This window comes from Pseudorca crassidens, chromosome 10 (assembly GCF_039906515.1).
Source record: "Pseudorca crassidens isolate mPseCra1 chromosome 10, mPseCra1.hap1, whole genome shotgun sequence".
NCBI lineage: Eukaryota > Metazoa > Chordata > Mammalia > Artiodactyla > Delphinidae > Pseudorca > Pseudorca crassidens.
Genome location: NC_090305.1, coordinates 22,366,710 through 22,386,770, shown reverse-complemented (window position 1 = coordinate 22,386,770; position 20,061 = coordinate 22,366,710). Strand labels below are relative to the sequence as shown.

At 44.3% G+C, this 20,061-nt stretch overlaps 1 protein-coding gene across 1 annotated transcript; it reads right to left on the bottom strand.

The window, feature by feature from the left end:
• Window positions 1-5,108: 5,108 nt before the first annotated feature.
• On the bottom strand, window positions 5,109-18,201 carry TRIM40 (tripartite motif containing 40). Its single transcript, XM_067755813.1, has 6 exons — window positions 17,914-18,201; window positions 17,259-17,819; window positions 7,047-7,142; window positions 5,941-6,165; window positions 5,623-5,645; window positions 5,109-5,440 (listed from the first exon to the last, which is right to left on the bottom strand). The coding sequence occupies exons 2-6, from the start codon at window positions 17,631-17,633 to the stop codon at window positions 5,194-5,196; spliced, it is 966 nt and encodes a 321-aa protein (XP_067611914.1). The 5' UTR covers window positions 17,634-17,819; window positions 17,914-18,201; the 3' UTR covers window positions 5,109-5,193.
• Between the last annotated feature and the right edge of the window lie 1,860 nt (window positions 18,202-20,061).

The following is a 20,061-nucleotide window of genomic DNA, read 5'->3' as shown; positions in this document are numbered from 1 at the left end:
TGATGAAAGGAGGGGAATAAGCCTCTTAGGAAGAAGAGACCGCAGAGAACTAGCTGGATGATCTGTGACCCCTGGGACGCTGGGTCACCTCCACTGTCCTCACAAACAGATGTGCTGCCGCCCCCACTCTTGACACCACTCAATGCCTCCTTCTGGCTGAGATGAAAATTCAGGGCCTTGGTGGGAAGGGCACAGGGGAAGTATCGCTATAAGCCACAACCCAAGGACCACACTCAACCCCTGGGGAAAAGCGTCTTCCTGATCACCATCTGAGGTTGAGAAGTGAGACGAAAGGAATGAGATGGTGGAAAGGACTGAGTCTCAAATAGCTCAGCTGTGGGAGCAGAAATAGCACCATCGTAAGCTCTGTGCTGGGTAAGGAATCCCAGGTGGAGGCAGGGGGTGAACTTCATGACCTGTGACTTTTAGCCCAAAGCACTGGGGACTGCTCTAGGGCTGGACAAGAAGTACCATCTGAGGGATGGGGCAGAAGAAGGGAGAGAATTAGGGATTTGTAGATGTGTGGATTTGGGTGGTGAGCCGCGGGGGAGCAGGTTGCATTTGCAGAAGCTGTGGCCACGGGTGGTGTGAAGAAGTTGATTATCCGTGACTCCAGAAATCCCCCTGCCTGGTGTGATTCTGGGACAGGAACGAGCACTAACACGTGGCTGCCTAGAATTTGTAAAATGACTTCCCTCGTCCCAAGGAATTTAAAATCCTATGCATAATAAAAGCATTGTCTTAACATATTTTATTTTCTAGTTCTTATTGGAGGTGTCATTTATTCTGCTTAAACATACCCTTTACTGTCAATCTTTGTAATACTATGTCTGTTGAATCTGCTTGGATGTAAACTAAAATGTTCTATCATCTCCCCACTGAGGTCCCTGGGAGGAGCAAACCATCCAGGTGCAACCTCTAGGGGGTGAGCACAATGTATTGAGGCCCAGGGTTTGAGGTCACCACAAAAGTTCTGTTGTTCATCCTCAGTTTAGCAGGTAGAAAAGACGTGGAGACCAGGAGCCAAGGATCGGAGGGAGGTTCAATTGCTTTCCCTGGGAGTGTTCAGTAGTTCATATAAAACGTATATTTAAAAAAAGACACACACAAGTCCCTAAGTAATGCTAAAACACACCCAAAGCCCCCAGACTTGGGATTCCAACAAAGAGTGGATTGTATTTTTCTGTTGATTTTTCGTGGGTTTTAGCTGGGTCTTTTCAAATGACTGTTAGCCTCTAGGGTATGTATGTATGAAGATCCTGGCCTGTTGGAGGTCTTTACATGTATTATGTCACTTAAGCTTGGTAACCCCACCAGGTAGCTCCTATTATTATCCACATTTTAAAGTTAAGAAGCTGAGGCCAGGTGAATTTGGGTTACTTCCTCAGCCAGATCAGGCAGCCAGGATTTTGATCCATGGCGGACTTTAGCGTTCTTAACCACTGTGCTGCCCTGTTCAGAAATGTGTGCCTTGGTGTGAATATTTTACTGCGGCCACACTTCCCGTGAGGGGTTTGGATTCAGGAAAAAATGTTATACTTCTTACACTGAGAAGTAAAACCGCTAGTGAGTGAAAATATTCATGTCGGTCTATCAGCACTTGCTCCCCTCCCAGGGTAATTTTACTTGAAATTCACTTGTTTGGATTGTGGACTCAGCGCAGAGGAAGTGGATAGATCCTAAAACATGACAAGGCAGCTCCCTGAGCCTCCACGCTCTGCTTGTCACAGAGTCTGAACTCGGGGTTCCCTCCCCCAGGGAAGTGCTGAAGTCCAGAACCCCAAGCTCCCAGTCGCCCTCTCCAAGACTCCAAAGGAAACGTGCACACCTGTTGGGACATGCACAGGTTTAGCGGACTTTTTCACAACTTACGCTGTAGCAGCTTCTTCTACTACAGGGAATGGAGACTCACTCAAGTTAGTTCAAATATTAAGAAAGTTTATTATAAGATTGGACATGCAAATAAGGAAAATGGGATTTTTCCACTGTTAGGACTCAAGCCTTGTGGGAAGCTCTGGTGGGGTGGCGGGAGTGGTGGGAGATACAAGTAGTTCCCAAAGGAAGAACTGGAGATTTAAAAAATGCTAATAATAATAATCAACACATAGAGAGTTCACTCTGGCCAGTCACTGGAGTAAATATTATTTTATATATTAACTCATTTAATCCTCACAACAACCCTATGAGGTAGGTACTATTATTAATAGCCCCGTTTTGTTTTTTAACAGGCCCCTTTTATACATCAGAGAAGTGAGATGTATGGAGGTTGGGTAACTGGTCCCACATGAGCAGCTAGTAAATAGCACAGCGATAATACACATTAGACACTAGACATTAGACAGATGGTTTGGCTCCCAAGTCTGTGCTCATGACCATTAAGTCATACTGCCTCTGTACATCCAAGAACGGTGGGAAGGGGACTTGAGGCCCAAGGCAGCTTAGAGACTGGACTAGCCTGTGGCCACTGAGCAACGTGGTCAATGACACTTGCTTCAGGACACAGTCACGTGTGTGGCTCTGATCCCCTATGTTGCTGCTCTTCCTGCCAACCAACGATGCCCTCATCATAGATCCATTTTGAATTTCTTAGAGAACCTAATTATCATTGTCTTTCTTTGATAAGACCTTTCTCGGCAGCCCACCTTATAGGCTCCACTGGCCAACCATCTGCTGGTCAGATGCCCACCCGGCCTGATCATCTGCAGGGTCTGGCAGGCACCTGCAGGGTAACTGACTCTCCAGTGGAGACAGACCCTCGGAGCTTGTCAGTCTCCTCCCAGTGCTGGTAGGATGCTTCTGGACCAATTCTCTGTTTGACGTTAACCACAGCTAGGACACAGGAATTGTTAGCTGTCACATCCAGGGGTGCTCTTTCCTTGGCTAATGTCTTATTCTTAGATTTGGGGTCTCACGTTTCTCTGAGACATACAGCTTCCTGCCTAGTAGCTATACCCTTCTTTTTCTGAACATCCACACTAGGCACTTTCTCCTTCCCCTCCCTTAACCCCCTGACTTCCTGCCCCCAATCCATCTGGCAACAAGAGTCCAGACTGGTTTTCCTTAAACACCACTTGTTCCTTTCACTCCTGACTCAAAACCCTTTGATGACTGCCTATGTTTTGGTGTCACTCATCTAACCCTCTGCTTGACTTCTGGTCTTCCGCATTCCCGAATATTCCAGACTGACTGGGTCAGTCTTTTCGTACTCCTACAAACGTGCTGAGACCTTTTCCTACCTCCGCGCTTTCATCCGTGGAGCTGTCCTGACCTGGATGCTCTCCACCTTTCTCTCCTGCCTGTCCAATTCCACCCCCACGAAGCCAACCCCGACTTTGCCAGCCTCACTCGTGTCTCTCCTCTGAATCCCCACTGCCCTTAGCAACTAGGACACTTAATAACCCATCACACTCTCTTGTTATTCCATCTGTGTTTATTCTGGTTCCATAGCTAGATTATAAGATTTGGCTGGAGACGTAGAATAAGAAGATGGAATTAACACATTTAAATGTTTCCAACGTGTTAGGCACTGCAGCAGGCATATATAATAACATTTAATTCTTACAACAATCCCAGGCCATGAGTATGATTATCCTCATTTTAGAGGGGGTAGGACTGAGGTGCAGAGAGGCTAAGTAACTTGTACAGGGTTACAGAGGTATTAGGTGTCAGGACTGGGATTGAACTCAAGTCTGACTTGTGAGTTTTTACTCTTTACACCGCAATGCAGCATCTCCTTGTAGCCATGTTTTATTCTTTGTATCCTTCAGTGCCAAGTATACTATTGACCATTTCTGCAAGGGCTCAGTAATACTAGTTAAAGGTCCCCTTTGTTAATCATGGAGCATCAGGAAGGGCCCTTAGGACTTCCCTGGTGGCGCAATGGTTAAGAATCTGCCTGCCAATGCAGGGCACACGGGTTTGAGCCCTGGTCTGGGAAGATCCCACATGCCGCGGAGCAGCTAAGCCTATGCGCCACAACTACTGAGCCTGCGCTCTAGAGCCTGAGAACCACAACTACTAAAGCCCGCGCGCCTAGAGCCCGTGCTCTGCAACAAGAGAAGCCACTGCAATGAATAAGCCCGCGCACCATTACGAAAAGTAGCCCCCACTTGACACAACTAGAGAAAGCCCGCGCGCAACAACGAAGACCCAACGTAGCCATAAATAAATACATTTATTAAAAAAGAAAAAAGAAGGGTCCTTATACTTTCTATTAATTTATTCATGCATCCACTTAATAAATTTCACTGGACACCAACTATGAGACTGGCACTGTCCTAAACCCTGGGGACACAAAGACAGTGTGCTGTCTTTACTCACCCAAAGAAGTGATGCACAAATAATTAATATACAAAGGTATTATTCATTGCTCCATAAAAATTTCCACAAATTTAGTGTCTTAAAACAACACAGATTTATTATATCATAGTTTCTATGACATCTATTGCCTCACAGTTTCTGTGGGTCAGAAATTTGGGTTCTCTGCTTAGGGTCTCACAAGGCTGCACTCAAGATGTCAGTTGGGCTGGGTTCTCCTCTTGAGGCTCGACTGGGGAAAAGTCCATTTCCAAGTTCACTTAGGCAGTTGGCAGAATTAATTTTCTTGCAGCTGCAAGACTGAGGGCCTCTGCTTCTTGTTGGCTGAAGGCTGGAGTCTGCTATCAGCTCCTAGAGGCTGCCTGCTGGCCACAGGGCTATCCACGTCATGAATCCAGCAAGGAGAGTTTCAAGAGTGAGCGTGTTAGCAAGGAGGCATCCCATCCATGTAATACAGTCTGCGAAGGGACAGCCCATCCCCTTTGCCATATTCCATTGATTAGAAGCAAGTCACAGGTTCTGCTCACACTCAAAGAGAGGGGATCATACAAAGGCATGAACACCACGAGGGGAGCATTATGGGAGGTCCCTGTAGAGTCTGTCCACCACAAAAGTAATGTAAGCTCCAGGTGCGTTGTACAGATAACAGGTGCTACAGGAGCTCAGAAGGAATATTTCTGCCAACCGACGTGCCAGCTCCATAGGCAGAGGTGGCCTCAGCACTGTGAACTCATGCCATCCAGGTACTCCCATTTTAATATGAGATTGTGAGAGATGGGTGCTACCGTCAGTTCACAGGCAAAAAGGAGGTCTTGAATCCTGACTTCTGCAGTGGGAGCCTGGTTCAGGAGAGAGGCTGTGACTATTGTCCAGGTATCAGAGGGTCAGGCATCTGATCACAGCTGTGGCATGTTCAGGAGGTGGCAGGCCTGAGGGTGCACTGGGCAGACCTAGTGGGAGGCTGGACAGGTTGGGGGAAGGAGAGCCAGGAGGTTGAGGTGAGTCTGAGAGGAGCTGGTCCAGGGATGAACTGGTCAGAGCTGCTGAGGATGACTGGTTAAGTGATTCATTGATTCTTTTCTCTAAGTTGGGATAAATAACCTCTAACTGCTCTGGAGCACTCCTAGAAACAAAGAAATCCTTCAGTATATTCTGTTCAATCTTCCACTTTCCATGTAGTCTGAAGATGCAAGTTAATGGAGCAGTGGAGCTCCTTGACCGTGAGAAAGCCCATACACACATCTATGTTTGTGTGGGTTTGTGCTGTGTAAGCACATGTGGGAAGGGAGATGGGACGGCTCATACCTGTTCAATAAGTCACTGGCGTCCTAGGAGAGAGAAAGAGAGTGAGAGTCACAACCAGTTCTCAGGTTCCTGTCCCCTCCAATTCCCTCCCCAACCAACTAGTGGATGGCACTCTGGGCTGTCACCTTGAGAACCGGAGAGGGTAGCACCCCTTCTGTGTACCCGCCTCTGCTGCAGCAGCACTGTGCAGCCTTGGACAAGCCACCACCACATGTCACAGAGAAGACTCTCCTTACACCTCCCAGAGGGATGCTACAGGTAGGCTGCCCACTATTTGGGGAGAATCCCAGGCTTCGGGAGGCACCTCAGGATGTGCACCTTCAGCAGGCTGGCATCCAGTTTCTTAGCCATCCCCTCCAGTTCAGTGACCAGGCTGCTGAGTTGAATCATTGCCCTGGAGATGCCAGGGATTCTGGACACCTCTGCTGGCATGTCCTCCAGCTGGCCTGGCCGCTGCTGAGGGAGGGCATCCAGCTGTCTCCTGGCTCGGTCTTGACGCTCCAGTTCAGCCTCCAGCCTGTGGGTCCTACAGTCTGCCTGAAACTCCAGAAAAGGGGCTCCCTAAGATTCAATGTCAGATGGCTCCCTCTGGACCTTCAGTCTCTGAACGTTCCGAGCGAGAATGCTGATTTCTCGGTCCTCCTCCCCTCATGGCATTGCCTCTGCATGTTATGGGTATTACAGGGGGAGCCATGTTCCTCAAAAATGAAGGGACACCTCCCCCCGCACCTCACACCCTTGTGAACATCCACAGATGCCATGTCTCACACACACACACACACACACACACACACACACACACACACACACCCCACTCGGCTATATCCTTCCACCGACTTTTTTTTTTTTTTTTTTTTGGCGGTACGCAGGCCTCTCACTGCTGCGGTCTCTCCCATTGCAGAGCACAGGCTCCAGACGCACAGGCCCAGCAGCCATGGCCCACGGGCCCAGCCACTCCGAGGCATGTGGGATCCTCCCGGACCGGGGCACGAACCCGTGTCCCCTGCATCGGCAGGCGGACTCTCAACCACTGCGCCACCAGGGAAGCCCTTCCACTGACTTTTAACCCCCTTCACGTCATAGGGTGAGGAGAGACCCCACATCAAAGTGAGCAAGCAACAGAAAGGTAGATGGTCAGAGACAGAGAAAGAGACCTATGGTTTGTGGAGTAGTTTTCAGTTGATGGGCTGCTTGTCTCCTTTGATCTTCACCGAGAACCAGGTGGAACACGACTGGCTTTCACTGAACATATAAACCACATGAAGGTCAGAGGGCTTGACTTGCCCCAGGTCACTCAGCCAGCAAACCCCAAGGCCGAGCCCAGCACTTGTGTTTCCAGCCTCCAGGCCCTCCCCCCACAGCAGCCTTCTCCAGACAGACAGATGATCAGACCGGAGTCCTTCCTGGGACTCTGCGAAGCCCACCTGCATAGCCTGCAGTCTCTCCTCCTCCTGAGCCCTGAGCCGCTGGAGCTCGCAGATGTCCTTTCTGAGCTTCCTGATCCTGCGGTTGAGTCGTTCCTAGAGAGACAGACACCCCTGCTGGTCAGACTGGGGGTGAGGGTGGTGCCCGTGGAACACATGGCAGGGAGGGGGTGTCCTGATCCCAGGATGAGGCTAAAGTAAAATTCTGCCTAAAAAGAGGCAGCCTTCTATGCATCATGCTTGGGTTAAGGAACACAAGAGTTTATTTAATGGATAGTGATGGCAAAAAGCAATAGGTAATTTTTAAAAAAGACTTAACTACATAAAAATAACAGATAATAAGAGGACCTTTTCTACTTGACTTCAGGGTGTTTTTCTCCTGACATCTAAGAGTTATGTGCTGATCACTGGCAACCCTCACTATTTCTCATCAACAAGTGAAGCCAATCTGGAGAGACCTGACTTACAGAGGACATGAAAAACCTCTGGTACCACTCCCCTACCCTGGCTGGGAGGGACAAGAACTCTCTATTAGAGCAAACCCACAGCCCAGGAAGGCATGGAACCTCTCTCTAAATCTTAAATCAGTGTCTGGATGGGTCACGGTGTCCTGGAATCTAAGGATATAATGAATCATTTCAGTTTCTAAAACATTTACTTTCAGATCTTGGGTAAACTATGTAGAAAGCAAATATAAACAAAGCTGATACTGATATCAGCATAAGCCTTTAATGAATCAAAATGGAAGAAAGGCGCAGGGTGGGGGGTGTCAGCAAAAGAGTCTGGAAACGTTCTTCTTGTAACCCTTGTTACCTTAGTTACAAAATATATTTGTGTACCAGATAAAAGGGTGTACAAAGCCATAGTAATAAAACAGTATGGTACTGGGACAAGGACAAATAGAAAATGGAAGAAGAGAGAGCTCAGGGACAGACCCATGTTTACAAAAGAATTTTAAAAGAAAAAAAAAGTAAAAAGAAATGAGTCACAGGTATGAAATGTGCAATGTGGAGAATACAGTCAAAAACTGCGTAATATCTTTGTATCGTGACATACTGTAAGTAAACTTATCGTGGTGATCATTTTGAAAGGTATAGAAATATTGAATCACTATGTTGTGTAAGAGGAACTCTCATGATATTGCAGGTCAATTATGCTTCCAAAACAAACAAATGAACAAACATAGAAAAAGAGATCAGATTTGTGGTTACCAGAGGTGGGGAGTGGGAGGACGGGGAATTGGATAAAGGCAGTCACAAGATACAAACTTCCAGTTATAAGATAAATAAGTACTAGGGATGTAATGTACAACATGATAAATATAATTCCCACTGCTATATGTTATATATGAAAGTTGGTAAGAGAGTAAACCTTGAGTTCTCATCACAATAAAAAATTTTTTTCTATTTGTTTAATTTCGTATCTATATGAGACAATGGGTGTTCATTAAACTTATTGTAATAATCGTTTCATTTGGTATGTAAGTCAAATCATTATGCTGTACACCTTAAACTTACATACTACTGTATGTCAATTATAACTCAATAAAACTGGGAAAAATAAGATAAAATAAAAATAAAAAGCAATACACAGTTCAGTAAGAGAAGGGACAAAATCTGTAGGAGATGGTGTTGAGAAAACTGGCTACAACAACAGGGAAAAATGAAGTCAGATCCCTATCCAGAACCATATGTGAAGGCAGACTTTAGCTGGATTAAAGACAGTGTGAAAGGAAAACCACAAAGTTAATAGAAAATAATGTTAAAGAATAAATTTGTGACCTGGGGGTAGGGAAAAATGTCTTAGATAAAACCCCAAAAGCACAAACCATGAGAGAATGATTTAATTTGATTACCTCAAAATTAAATATCTCTGTTCAATGACAACTCTGTGGACAAACCTAACAGAGAAATGACAGACTAAGAGATAATATCTGCAAAGTCTAAAACCAACAAGAGACTTATATATAGAATATAAAAGGAAAGCCTAGGGAATTCCCCGGTGGTCCAGTGGTTAGGACTCAGTGTTTTCACTGCCATGGACCGTTTCAATCCCTGGTCGGGGAACTAAGATCCCTCAAGCTGCAAGGCGCAGCCTAAATAAATAAGTAAATAAATAAATAAAAGGAAAGCCTAGACATCAATAAGAAGACAGGACCCAAGAGAAAAATTGGCAAAGAATATGGACAGTTAATTCACAGACGAGGGGATGCCCAAACTCACCTGTGATTAGAGAAATGGAAACTAATACAATGAAATGTTATTTGACCCCCATCAGAGTAATAAAAATTAGACAACTGGATAACACCTGGGGGAGGTGGGATGTGTGTGGATATAAGGACCACACTGTGGGCTGGTGAGATGTGCACTGGCACAGCCCTTCTGGCAACGGTTCCGGCCACCTAGGTGTGCTTTCCTCTGTGATCCAGTGATCCTGTTTCTGAGTAAAAACCCCAGAGAATTCCTAGGTTCTAAGAGAACATGTCCACTACAGCACTGGTTGTGGTAACAGAGAATTGGAATCACATAAAGTCCATTCCTGGGAAATGGATGGGTAAAATATGGCAGGTGCCCACTATGGAACACAGTGCATGTGTCAGAAGAAATGGACTATGGGACCCACAAAACATGGACTGATCTCAAAAACGTAGTAGAGTGAAAAGCAAGAAATAGCACGAAGTCCATCATATAATTTTGTTAATTCAATATACAAGCACACCATTTGTGTGTTTTACCAAACTGTCTACAAATAAAAATACAACAAACACTTTAAGTGGTTGTCCATGGAAGAGGGAGGAATGATGATTAAATGGAACAAACAAAACATGAACAGGATTTGTGGACTAAAGGTAAGAGTGTGCTATTGACTGAAGCGTGTGTGTTTCATTAAGTAAATCCTTCTCACCTCAGGTCAAAAAAAATTGGGGGGGGGTGGATTTTGTTGTTGTTGGCTGTTTATGGGGAATGTTTCTTCTTTTTGTCATTTTGCCTCATTTTCTCTTATAAACTCTTAAAATGTATTGCTTTTGGGAAAGAAGAGTCCCACATCACTGGAGATGTACAGGTAAGGCTGGGGGTGGACGAGATGACTGTGAAAGTTCTTTCTGGCCCTGAGATTCAGAGGGTGAAACCAAGGTCAAGGGGCTGTGGGTGAGACTTCAGCGAGGACATTCAAGTAAACAAACAGAAAACAGAGGAGACAATGACGTCACTAGGAAATTATTATAAAATGTTTCATGTCACTGGTGTTACCTGCAGGCATTTCCCAGCAGACAAGGAATAAAACAGTCATAGAAGGAGGGGGAGGAAGTAAATGGGCATCTTGGATTTCACTCAAGGGCCTCAACGGTGAAGGCGGAGGCTGGAGTGCGGCGGGGAATTGTCTGTGTGAGCACGAAAGTTCAGGTCTCGAAAAGCTCAAACAAGCAAGCAACTTTCACCTTGCTACCCCTTCCATCTACTCTCTCTGTTCTCACAACTACATCTCTTGAAGTAGTTGGTTCTTGCTGTCTTCACGTCCTCGTGGCCCCTTTGCTCCTCAGCATCTGCTTTTGCTTCTCATCATTCTTTTGGAACTGCTCTCTCCAAGGTCACGGTGATCCCCAGGAAGGAAACCCACAGGCGCCTTCTTCTCAGGCCTCCTGTTCTTGGATGTGATTCTACCCACCCCACTCCCCTGACCTCCCACCCCCGTCCTTCCTTGACCTTCCTGAGGTTGTTTCTTTAACCCTCCTCTTTCTCTAAATGATGTCCTTAATTTCAGGCTTCAGATTTTATCATAATTCCCAAAAGCTCTTTGTCCTAACAGTCAATCCCATGTTTCCAGCTGAGACTTAAGTATCTCCTACTGCCCTACGGACAGCTCAAACTCAGTTTGGAGTAATCAAACTTATCTTCCTCTTCCCCACCCTCTTCCACAATTCACTACTCTTGACCACCATATTTCTGTCCTTGGACTCACCCTTCTGTCTGTCATTCAGCTTGAAACCTCAGTCATATTTTATTTTTTACCTGTGCTACTACTGTCTTCAAAAGGGTTTCTCATTATCAAAGATAAGCCCGAACTCCTTAACTCAATATCCAAGGCCCTCTGTAACCCAATTTACATTTCCTGTGTTACCTCTCTCTACTCCCTGTTCTCCGCACTAGCCAAACAGAGCTGCTTGTGGTTTCCTGGACACACCCCCACGCAGCCATGCCTCTTCATGGCTTTTCTTTTACTTCCTTCTGCCAGGAATGCTGTCTATTGCTGCCTGTCAAAGTCAGGTCTGTTCTTAAGATCCGGTTCAAAATGACAGAGTCCTGTCTTCTGGAGTAGTTTAAAATTTAATGAAGAGTTTAAAGTCAACTACAGAGATTGTGTAAATGAAAAAAGGAAGCAAAGATAACAGCAATAAAGATAACGCATGAAAAACGAGAATAATTCAGATCTATCATTTAAAATATTCAAAATGAGTAAGGTAAAGTCCCTCGTTTTTCAAAAAATATTTATTCATCCATTTTTGCATTAAGGTAATATTTGTGTAAATAAGGTACTCATTAGAATTAGAAAGCAAAATTCTACAAACTTTTATCTTCCTAAAATATTCCTCAGGGGGAAAAAAAGACAAATTGAAATATAGGGAATAGTGCAAGACCTGTTTTGTCTTGATAAATATTTTTTAAAGTCTGTGATCCTATCAGATATCAGATAAAATGTGATTTCACAGTAAAAAAATTGACCGAAAAAGACATTAAGTAGTGAGGAAACATGAGAACATAGCAACATTTAAAATCCTTCTCAAATGGCTTACTAAGACTTCCCTGGTGGTGCAGTGATTAAGAATCCACCTGCCAATGCAGGGGACACAGGTACGATCCCTGGTCGGGGAAGATCCCACATGCCACGGAGCAACTAAGCCCATGCACCACAGCTACTGAGCCTGCACTCTAGAGTCCGCGAGCCGCAACTACTGAAACCTGCACCTAGAGCCCGTGCTCTGCAGCAAAGAGAAGCCACTGTAATGAGAAGCCTGCGCACCACAACGAAGAGTAGCTCCCGCTCACTGCAACTAGAGAACGCCCATGCGCAGCAATGAAGACCCAATGCAGCCAATAAATAAATTAAAAAATTTTTAAAAAGGCTTACAAAATGCATCAAAGAAAAAGTGGTTAACAGGCAAAAAGGTATCTTTCCACCAATACAGTCACACACACACAAAAAAAGAGCAACTTTCAAAATACATGCTCCTCACAGAACAAAAAGTGCCCAAAAATATGGATAAGAATGATATCACCCATTATATTTTATGAGGAAAAATGGTGTTGATGACTAAACCTGACAATGTCCACATGATCGTGCATCTAGAAAATGTCAGGAAATTAAGTTAAAGGATATATGAACTCAGCAAAGACTCTCAGCGGCCATGGCTCATGGGCCCAGCCACTCCGCGGCATGTGGGATCTTCCCAGACCGGGGCACGAACCCGTGTCCCCTGCATCGGCAGGCGAACTCTCAACCACTGCGCCACCAGGGAAGCCCCAAAAGTCATAATTCTTAATGTAATCAACAAATTTAATGCAATGCCAATTAAAATTTCAGGGATTCTTCATAAAACTTAGAAACATTATATAAGAAAATCCTTCTGGAGACTTCCCTGGTGGTCTGGTGGTTAAAACTCCTCATCCCCAATGCAGGGGGCCTGGGTTCGATCCCTGGTCAGGGAACTAGATTCCGCATGCCGCAACTAAGAACCTGCATGCCGCAAGTAGAGATCCCACATGCCACAACAAAGATCCCGCATGCAACAACAAAGATCCCACGTGCTACAAGTAATACCCAGCAGAGCCAAATAAATTAAATTAAATTAAATTAAATTAAATTAAATTTAGAAAAAAGAAAATCCTTCTGAAAAGACAGTCAGCAAGACCATCAGGTTACAAAAATTATTATTTGACAAAGATGCTACTAAATTTAAAAATAAACCATAAAGCAATAAGTATCAAAACTATATAATAACTTTAGAACAGAAAAAAATAATCAATGGACTAGAGTAAGAAAAGTACCACTATTATAAGAATTTAATTTATGTCAAACCAAAAAGAACATATAGATGTGAAAAGGACTCACAGAAATGTTTGAGGGACAACTGTATACCAGAATAAAGAAAAAATAACTTTATTGTTTGATAAAGGAGTCATCCTTTACACAACACAGTATATTAAATTCCAAATAAGCCAGGAATTACTTAACCTTTAAAAATGATACAGACCTAATATCTATCTATCTATCACCATATTAGGTAAATTTCTGAGTAAGACATGGAGATTTTATTTCTTAAAAAGAATAGAACTGATTCAAGTACAAATTCTTAAAATTTTTGCCCCAAAAATGAAATAAAAAGAAAAGAAATATCGGAATAGGAAAAATGAAGGTTAAACATAATTAGTATAGCTTATTATCCAAAAGATAAACTACTCTGATGCACTCATGTAGAATTTATGCCCTGATTCTAAGGGGAAATGTAGACGGTGAGTCTCCATGTGGAGAGAAACCTCACCGCCAGCATAGTAAAACAACTTCAATCATTGTCACGCACTTGGAAAACCAGCAAACCACATTGAAAAAAGTGATTGACAACAACATGAGTTGGGCAGTAGGGAAACAGATGTACAAAAAAGACATTGCAAATTTTTCAGTCTTCTGGAGTGCGGTCAGGCAATACGTAATTCCTTTAAAAAGGGCACAATTTACAATATTTACAATTTAAAATATTTAATTTACAAAATTTAACTCAAAGGAATAGAGGCATAGTGAGAAATCATAAGAAATCTTTATTTCAAAACTATGCTGTCAACATCTACAAACACACTCAGGGTCTCCCATTGTAATCAGTCCTTTGAAAATACCTTCAACTCCCCAGACTTTGGCTGTCCTCAGGCAGCCTCATGAAACTCACTAAATCCCTAGTTTCAAAACTCAAACGGGTGCTCTATGCTGCCTGCCAATTCCACTGTTTCACTTGTAGGTTCGCTTTTCCAAATTCTACCGCGGCTTCTCTTCTCTTTTCAAACCTTTCACACCTCCACCTCTACCCGCACTGCTGATGTCCTTCCCTCACATATTATTGAGGAAATATACCCAAACACTCGGGTCCTCTCCCAAACTGCAAGACTCCCTCCCCTTGCAGAGGCCTTCTTTTGTTCCCCACTGTTACAACGGAAGAAGTGTGCCTCCTCCCAGCCCAGCAACCACTTCTCTGCTGCCCATCTTACTGGATGGCCCAGCATCATTCAATGCACTCCACCATTGCTTCTTCTTCTTTTTTTTTTTAATATTTATTTATTTGGCTGCATCGGGTCTTAGTTGCGGCACGCGGGATCTTCCTTGCGGCATGTAGTGTCTTTCGTTGCAGTGGGCTCAGTAGTTGCAGCTCACGGCCTTAGTTGTCCCTCAGCATGTGGGATCTTAGTTCCCTGACCAGGGATCGAACCCTCGTCCCTTGCATTAGAAGGCAGATTCTTAACCACTGGACGACCAGGGAAGTCCTTCTACTGTCACTTCTTAACAGATTCTTCTCTCTTAGCATCTAGAACACCACTCCCCTTGCTTTTCTCCTGCCTTGCTAGTGGCTTGCTTTCAGTCTCCTTTGCTGGGTCCCCCTCCACCTTACATCTAAATGATGGCCTTTCTAAGGACCTTGCCCTGGAACTTCTTTTCTCTCTAGGCTCTCTCCTGAGGATATTGCATCCATTCCCTTGGATTTAAATATTATCTTTATTCTGATGGAACCCTGTCTTAAGTTCTGGGAATACTAACCCAGACTCTCTTTGGAGATCCAGATTTCAAAGCCAGCCACGTAACTAAGATCCTACTTTGATGTGTCTCAACTTGGACTTGACTCGTCCTAAATGAAACTTGATGTTTCATTCAAACCTGTTCTCCCCAGTCCTTATCGTTCCATCATTCATCCAGTTTCTCAAATCAGAAACTCATGAAGTCATCTTTGATTCCCTTCATTCCCTCACCCCACTTTAATCTGTCAGTAAATCCTGGCAATTCACAGTCTAATTATAAACTCTTCAAATATAACAAGGCTTTTCCGGATCTGGGACTCTCAAATCTGTGCTTCCCTTCTGCCCAGTCTTTACATTGGCCACTTTCTCTTTTTCCTGATCTCAGCACCGGTGCCACCTCCTCCATGAGGCCCTCACCAACCACATGGATCACCCATTACTCTCCATCTCAGACTCTTGTTTGTTTTCTTCTTAGCTCATACGAGACTTGTAGTTTGCTTGATTTCGTGTCTGTCTTTCTTATTAAACTGCAAAGTCCCTGGCAGGAGGGATGGCATCTGACTTGTTCATCATTGTACTCCTAGCATGTATGGTAGTTCCTAATACACTACAGGAACATAAGTCTTTCTTAAATGAACAAATATTGTTATTTATTTATTTTAGTTTTCCTGTCATAATTTAAAGGTAAACTTGAGGACAAAGATTATGAATCATATTTATACTTCCTACAATACCTAGCATGGCATCCTATACAAAGCACAGGCCTGAATAAATCATTGAGTGAGTGAATAGATTTTTCCATCTATTCACTGGCCCATTAGCAGGTGGGAGAGCTCTCCCTGCCCTCCTGTGGTGCCCTGCACTTAGAGGGAATGATGTTAGAACCAGAGAAATTTGCCTCTTTGGCTTTCTGATTTATTTCTCTACCTTCCCATAGTCACCCTCAATCTGGACTCCCCAGTATCTCATCCTGTATTATAACATGTTCAAAAAGCCAAGTATCTAAAAGAAGACTTGGAAATTCATCCTTCATTATTGGATAGAAAGACACCATGGTGAAAATATGTCAATTGTCAATCCAATCAAATACTAACTGAATTGGGGATGGGGGTAGAGGATAGTTGGGAAAAAAATGCTAAAGCTAACTGGCAAAATAAATATATCTGAATATCCACAAAAATTCTGAAAAATAAGAATATTGTGAGGGTTCCAAGAGCTACCTGACATTAAAACACATCGCAAAGGTACAGTGCTTAAAATGGTTTGACACACAAGCAGGAATGGATAGAAGAATAGAACGGAATGGAGAGTCAAGAAAATGTGCAAGTCTATACGTACCCATGGCAGATTAAGAAGTCGGCATTCAAATCAGTGTGGGAACTATGGATTATTCAGTAAATAGTGATAGGAAAGATTGATCAAAACTTGGAAGTTAGGTTATTCTTTCACCAAAATACAGCTTGGATATCCTAAGTCCTCCAAAATATATGTTGAAGGATACTCATTACAATATTCCATGAGACCTCAAAACAAAACAATAACCTGGAAATAGCTCAATATCTGGCAATTTATAGTACATTCATAGAATTGAACACCATGCAGTTGTTGAAAAGAATTAATAAGATCTAGATGTACTGATGGGAAAATGGGATAATGTCCAAGATGTATTTTTAGATGATAAAAACGAGTTACAGAAAAATATATAGAGAATCCGTGTGTGTGTGTGTGTGTGTGTGTGTGTGTTTTAGAGACTGCATTCATACACACACACACACAAGTTTCTGGAAGAATGATACACAAAAATCTAACAGTGGTTACCTCCGGGGACTGAGAATGGGGGAACGCAGGAAGAAAGATTTTTAGTTTTGACTTTATACCTTACAGTGTTGTCTGAATGTACTAGTTTTATGATAAAAAAATTTAAAAATAGGATAAAAATAATCACTATAGAAAGGAAGAAAAGAAAAGACGAAGAAGGAAGAGAGAGAGAGAATCATGTACTAATTTCCAGGTTTCAATGTATTTACAGTTAATCATTAGGATATGTAAAATCTGATTATATTTCTAGCCAATTTTCTAGTACTATCAAACAGCGGAACCATACAGTCTTAGTACTAAAAGAGTTTTGTATTATTTAGTTCAACTCCTTTGCGCTACAGATGAACAAAATGCAAGGAGCTCATGCTTCCTGGGAATCTGACATCGTGTGACCGTATCTCCTCTTAGACTCCTATTAATGCATTGAAACTTTAACATTAGTAGCAAGATAAACACAGAAAAGTGAAGACAAGGGTCCAAAATAGAATAAAGCAGAAGAAACAAAGAAAAGTGTCAGTTACTGAGCCTCTATGATACGTCAGGCATAAAGGACAGGGAGTAGGAAGGAGTAACTCAGGGAGGTGGTGGCAGAGGGATGGCTGTGATGACCCCGCCTTACCTTGTAGTGGCTGATGGCATTTTCAATGGCCAGTTCACAGTGAGACTTGTGTTCAGGGGACACCCGGCATTCCACACACAGAAGACATCTGCTCTCCTCACAGAACCAGCACACCTTCTTCTGGTGGCTGTCGCAGGTATAGCCGGCCCCCAGGACCCCTTCGGAACAGGGCTTCCGGCAAAGCGGGCAGCTGAGGACCCCGGAGGCTGAGGCCTTCTCCAGGTGCTGGGCCAGGCATGCTCGACAGAAGAGGTGTCTGCAGTCAGTGCGCACCGCCTCCTTCAGGCACTCCTGGCAGATGGGGCAGATGCCCTCTTCCCGGCTGTCCTCCCGCAGAGGGATCATGGCCTCCACCTCACACTGCCAGCCTCCCATCTATAGGGCCTCCTTCTCCACTGGAGCTTTGGACAGCCTGCCACCCTAGACAGTCCAGGTAAGATGGCCCAGCTGGAAGGAGGCGGCCCTGGAACAGCTCAGAGGACCTGATTCAGCCCTCCAACTGCAGGCAGCTGCCCACTCTCCATCAATAGAACTGTAGCACGGAAAACAGAAACCACCATTCTGCAACAAGTTTCAGAAATCAATCATCAACTTTGACACACACCCTCTGGTTTCCTTGTCTTTACTAAACTTGAAATCACTCCTTTTCACGCACCTGGAGGAAGCAGGTGATTCAAAGACCAGTTTTCCTCTTCAGAGCTTTCTGTGCATATTTTTACAGCTCAAAGTTAAAAGGCCAGAGTATCCTGGTCAGAAGCCAGAGATTCATAAACTTAAAAGTTGAACGTCTTCTCTGATTTGCCCTCAGTTGAGAGAAGCTGGCAGGAGTTTATCAAGTACCACACTGTGATACTTGCAGGCTCGCGGTCACACTCTAAGAATTTGGCTACTGCTGTCAATTAATACCCGACTATTTGCATCAGCATCTCTGTCAGCTGTTCATTCCCCCAACCAGCATCCCTCTCACGGTTATACAGATTCTGCAATGAAAGGGAAAGAGAAGGAGAACAGGACATAGGGCAGTTTGGAGACCTTTTCCCTTCCTTTCAAGCCATCTCCAAAGAAGACCCAAAGAAGAAAGTACTCCCCCATCCCCACTTCACTTAAACACTGCATTCAACACTCAGTCCCTAAGCCTCTTGCCTAGTCCTCCTCCAGAAAAGCTCCCCTGGTATCCTACTTCAATTTCTCTTGCCACGACATCAGGCCATGATCTCATGCTCCAGATCTGGAGAGATGGCCAGCAGGTGAATGGTTTTTAGACCGTGCCGATTATATATGCTCCCGCGTTAGTAAACATGGGGGAGAGGTGACAAGGCCCATCTTCCCATGGCTGCGTGACTGATCTAGAGGAGGTGAAAGGTGAGGTGGACTTTGGCTGGTGAAAGGTGTGGCTTGTTTGCACATGGGGAGGAGGAAAGTCTTGGTGCCTGTGATGTAAGTATGACATGAAATGAGAGTCAACGCACAGAATGAAGACCTCCCAGAGCCTCCGCCTAGGTACCTCGGGATCCAGGCGTCAGAGAACCACGGCAGCTGCTCAGGATACCAGAAAACCAAGTGCCCAGCCACTGTCTTCCAATTTCCCTCCAGTCAGTGGTTTCAGCACCGACGCTGGGGCCCCACAGGGGACAACACTAATGAGAGTTGCCAGCTGAGGCTGTATTAGAAGGTCCAACATTCTTGTTCAAATCTCACTCCATATTATCCTTCCTTAATCCCACTTGACCACTGTCTGCTGTAGGGTTTCTATTAAAAAGTCACTTTCCCCATAAGTCATAGTTCCCTGGCCTTTTTATCAAAGGGGATGGCTCCCTCGAATCTCAGGGTCACGGGTGGGGTGAGCATCTTCCTCACTCCATACACCACCTCCTAAGCGTGAAGTCCCCAGAGTCAGATAAAAGCCCCTATGTGTGGAGCTCTGGTCGCCCACGCTCTCCCTCTGCCTTGCTGTTCTCCACAGAGCCAATTCCCTTGATTTGCTGAGGATGAGCCATTGAGCCCTGTGGGCCATCCATGTCCTGCCACCATCCTGGGTGATTTCAAGGACGATGTAGATGACCATCAACACTGAGGTCTTTCAGCTCATTGACATGCTCACATCCAGCGACCTTTACTTTTGCTGCCCACACTAGTGACCATTGTCTTGTCCTTGTCAGAACAGACTTCACCACCTGACATCACAAATCTAGGCATCGGACTCATCTTACATCTCTCTCCCTAAGCTTCTCACTAACACATCTGTTCATCAGTCTCTAATCCTTGACCCCTCCACATTCCTCATTTGTCACATCTTAGGAGATAATATGAGAAACAAAAATGAGGAGAGATTAAGTAACCTGCCCAAGGCCACAGAGGGGTAAACAGAGAGTTGGGATTCAGATCTGGATCTCTGTCATTTTAGCCCACATGCCTCATCACCACAAAATGTCATCTGTTCACACCTTTCCTGGCCCTTAGAAGGAGTTAAGTAAAGCCTTAATAAATGGAAAGGTGAATTTTCAGATAGATTGATAACTGGATTCTGGATAGACAGATGAAGAAATTTAGAGTACTGACCATATGGTAATTTCTTTTATAGTTATTTAGGTACTTTTCTTGATTTTCCTACTTTCTTATTGAGCAAGTTGAAGGCAAGGACCCACTGTACTTAACACCAATTTAAGAATGATTCAAATATAGGGACTTCCCTGGTGATCCAGTGGTTAGGAGTCTGCGCTTTCACTGCCGAGGGCCCCGGATTCAATCCCTGGTTGGGAAACTAAGATCCCACAAGCCACGCAGCATGGCCAAGAAAACAAAA

Coding starts and splice junctions, on each gene's coding strand:
- TRIM40 (XM_067755813.1), bottom strand. CDS start 17,633: ATGGGAGGCTGGCAGTGTGAGGTGGAGGCCATGATCCCTCTGCGGGAG. Junction 7,143..17,258: donor ATGCCATCAGCCACTACAAG/GTAAGGCGGGGT, acceptor CTGTCTCTCTAG/GAACGACTCAACCGCAGGAT. Junction 5,646..5,940: donor TGGATGCCAGCCTGCTGAAG/GTGCACATCCTG, acceptor TCTCTCTCCTAG/GACGCCAGTGACTTATTGAA.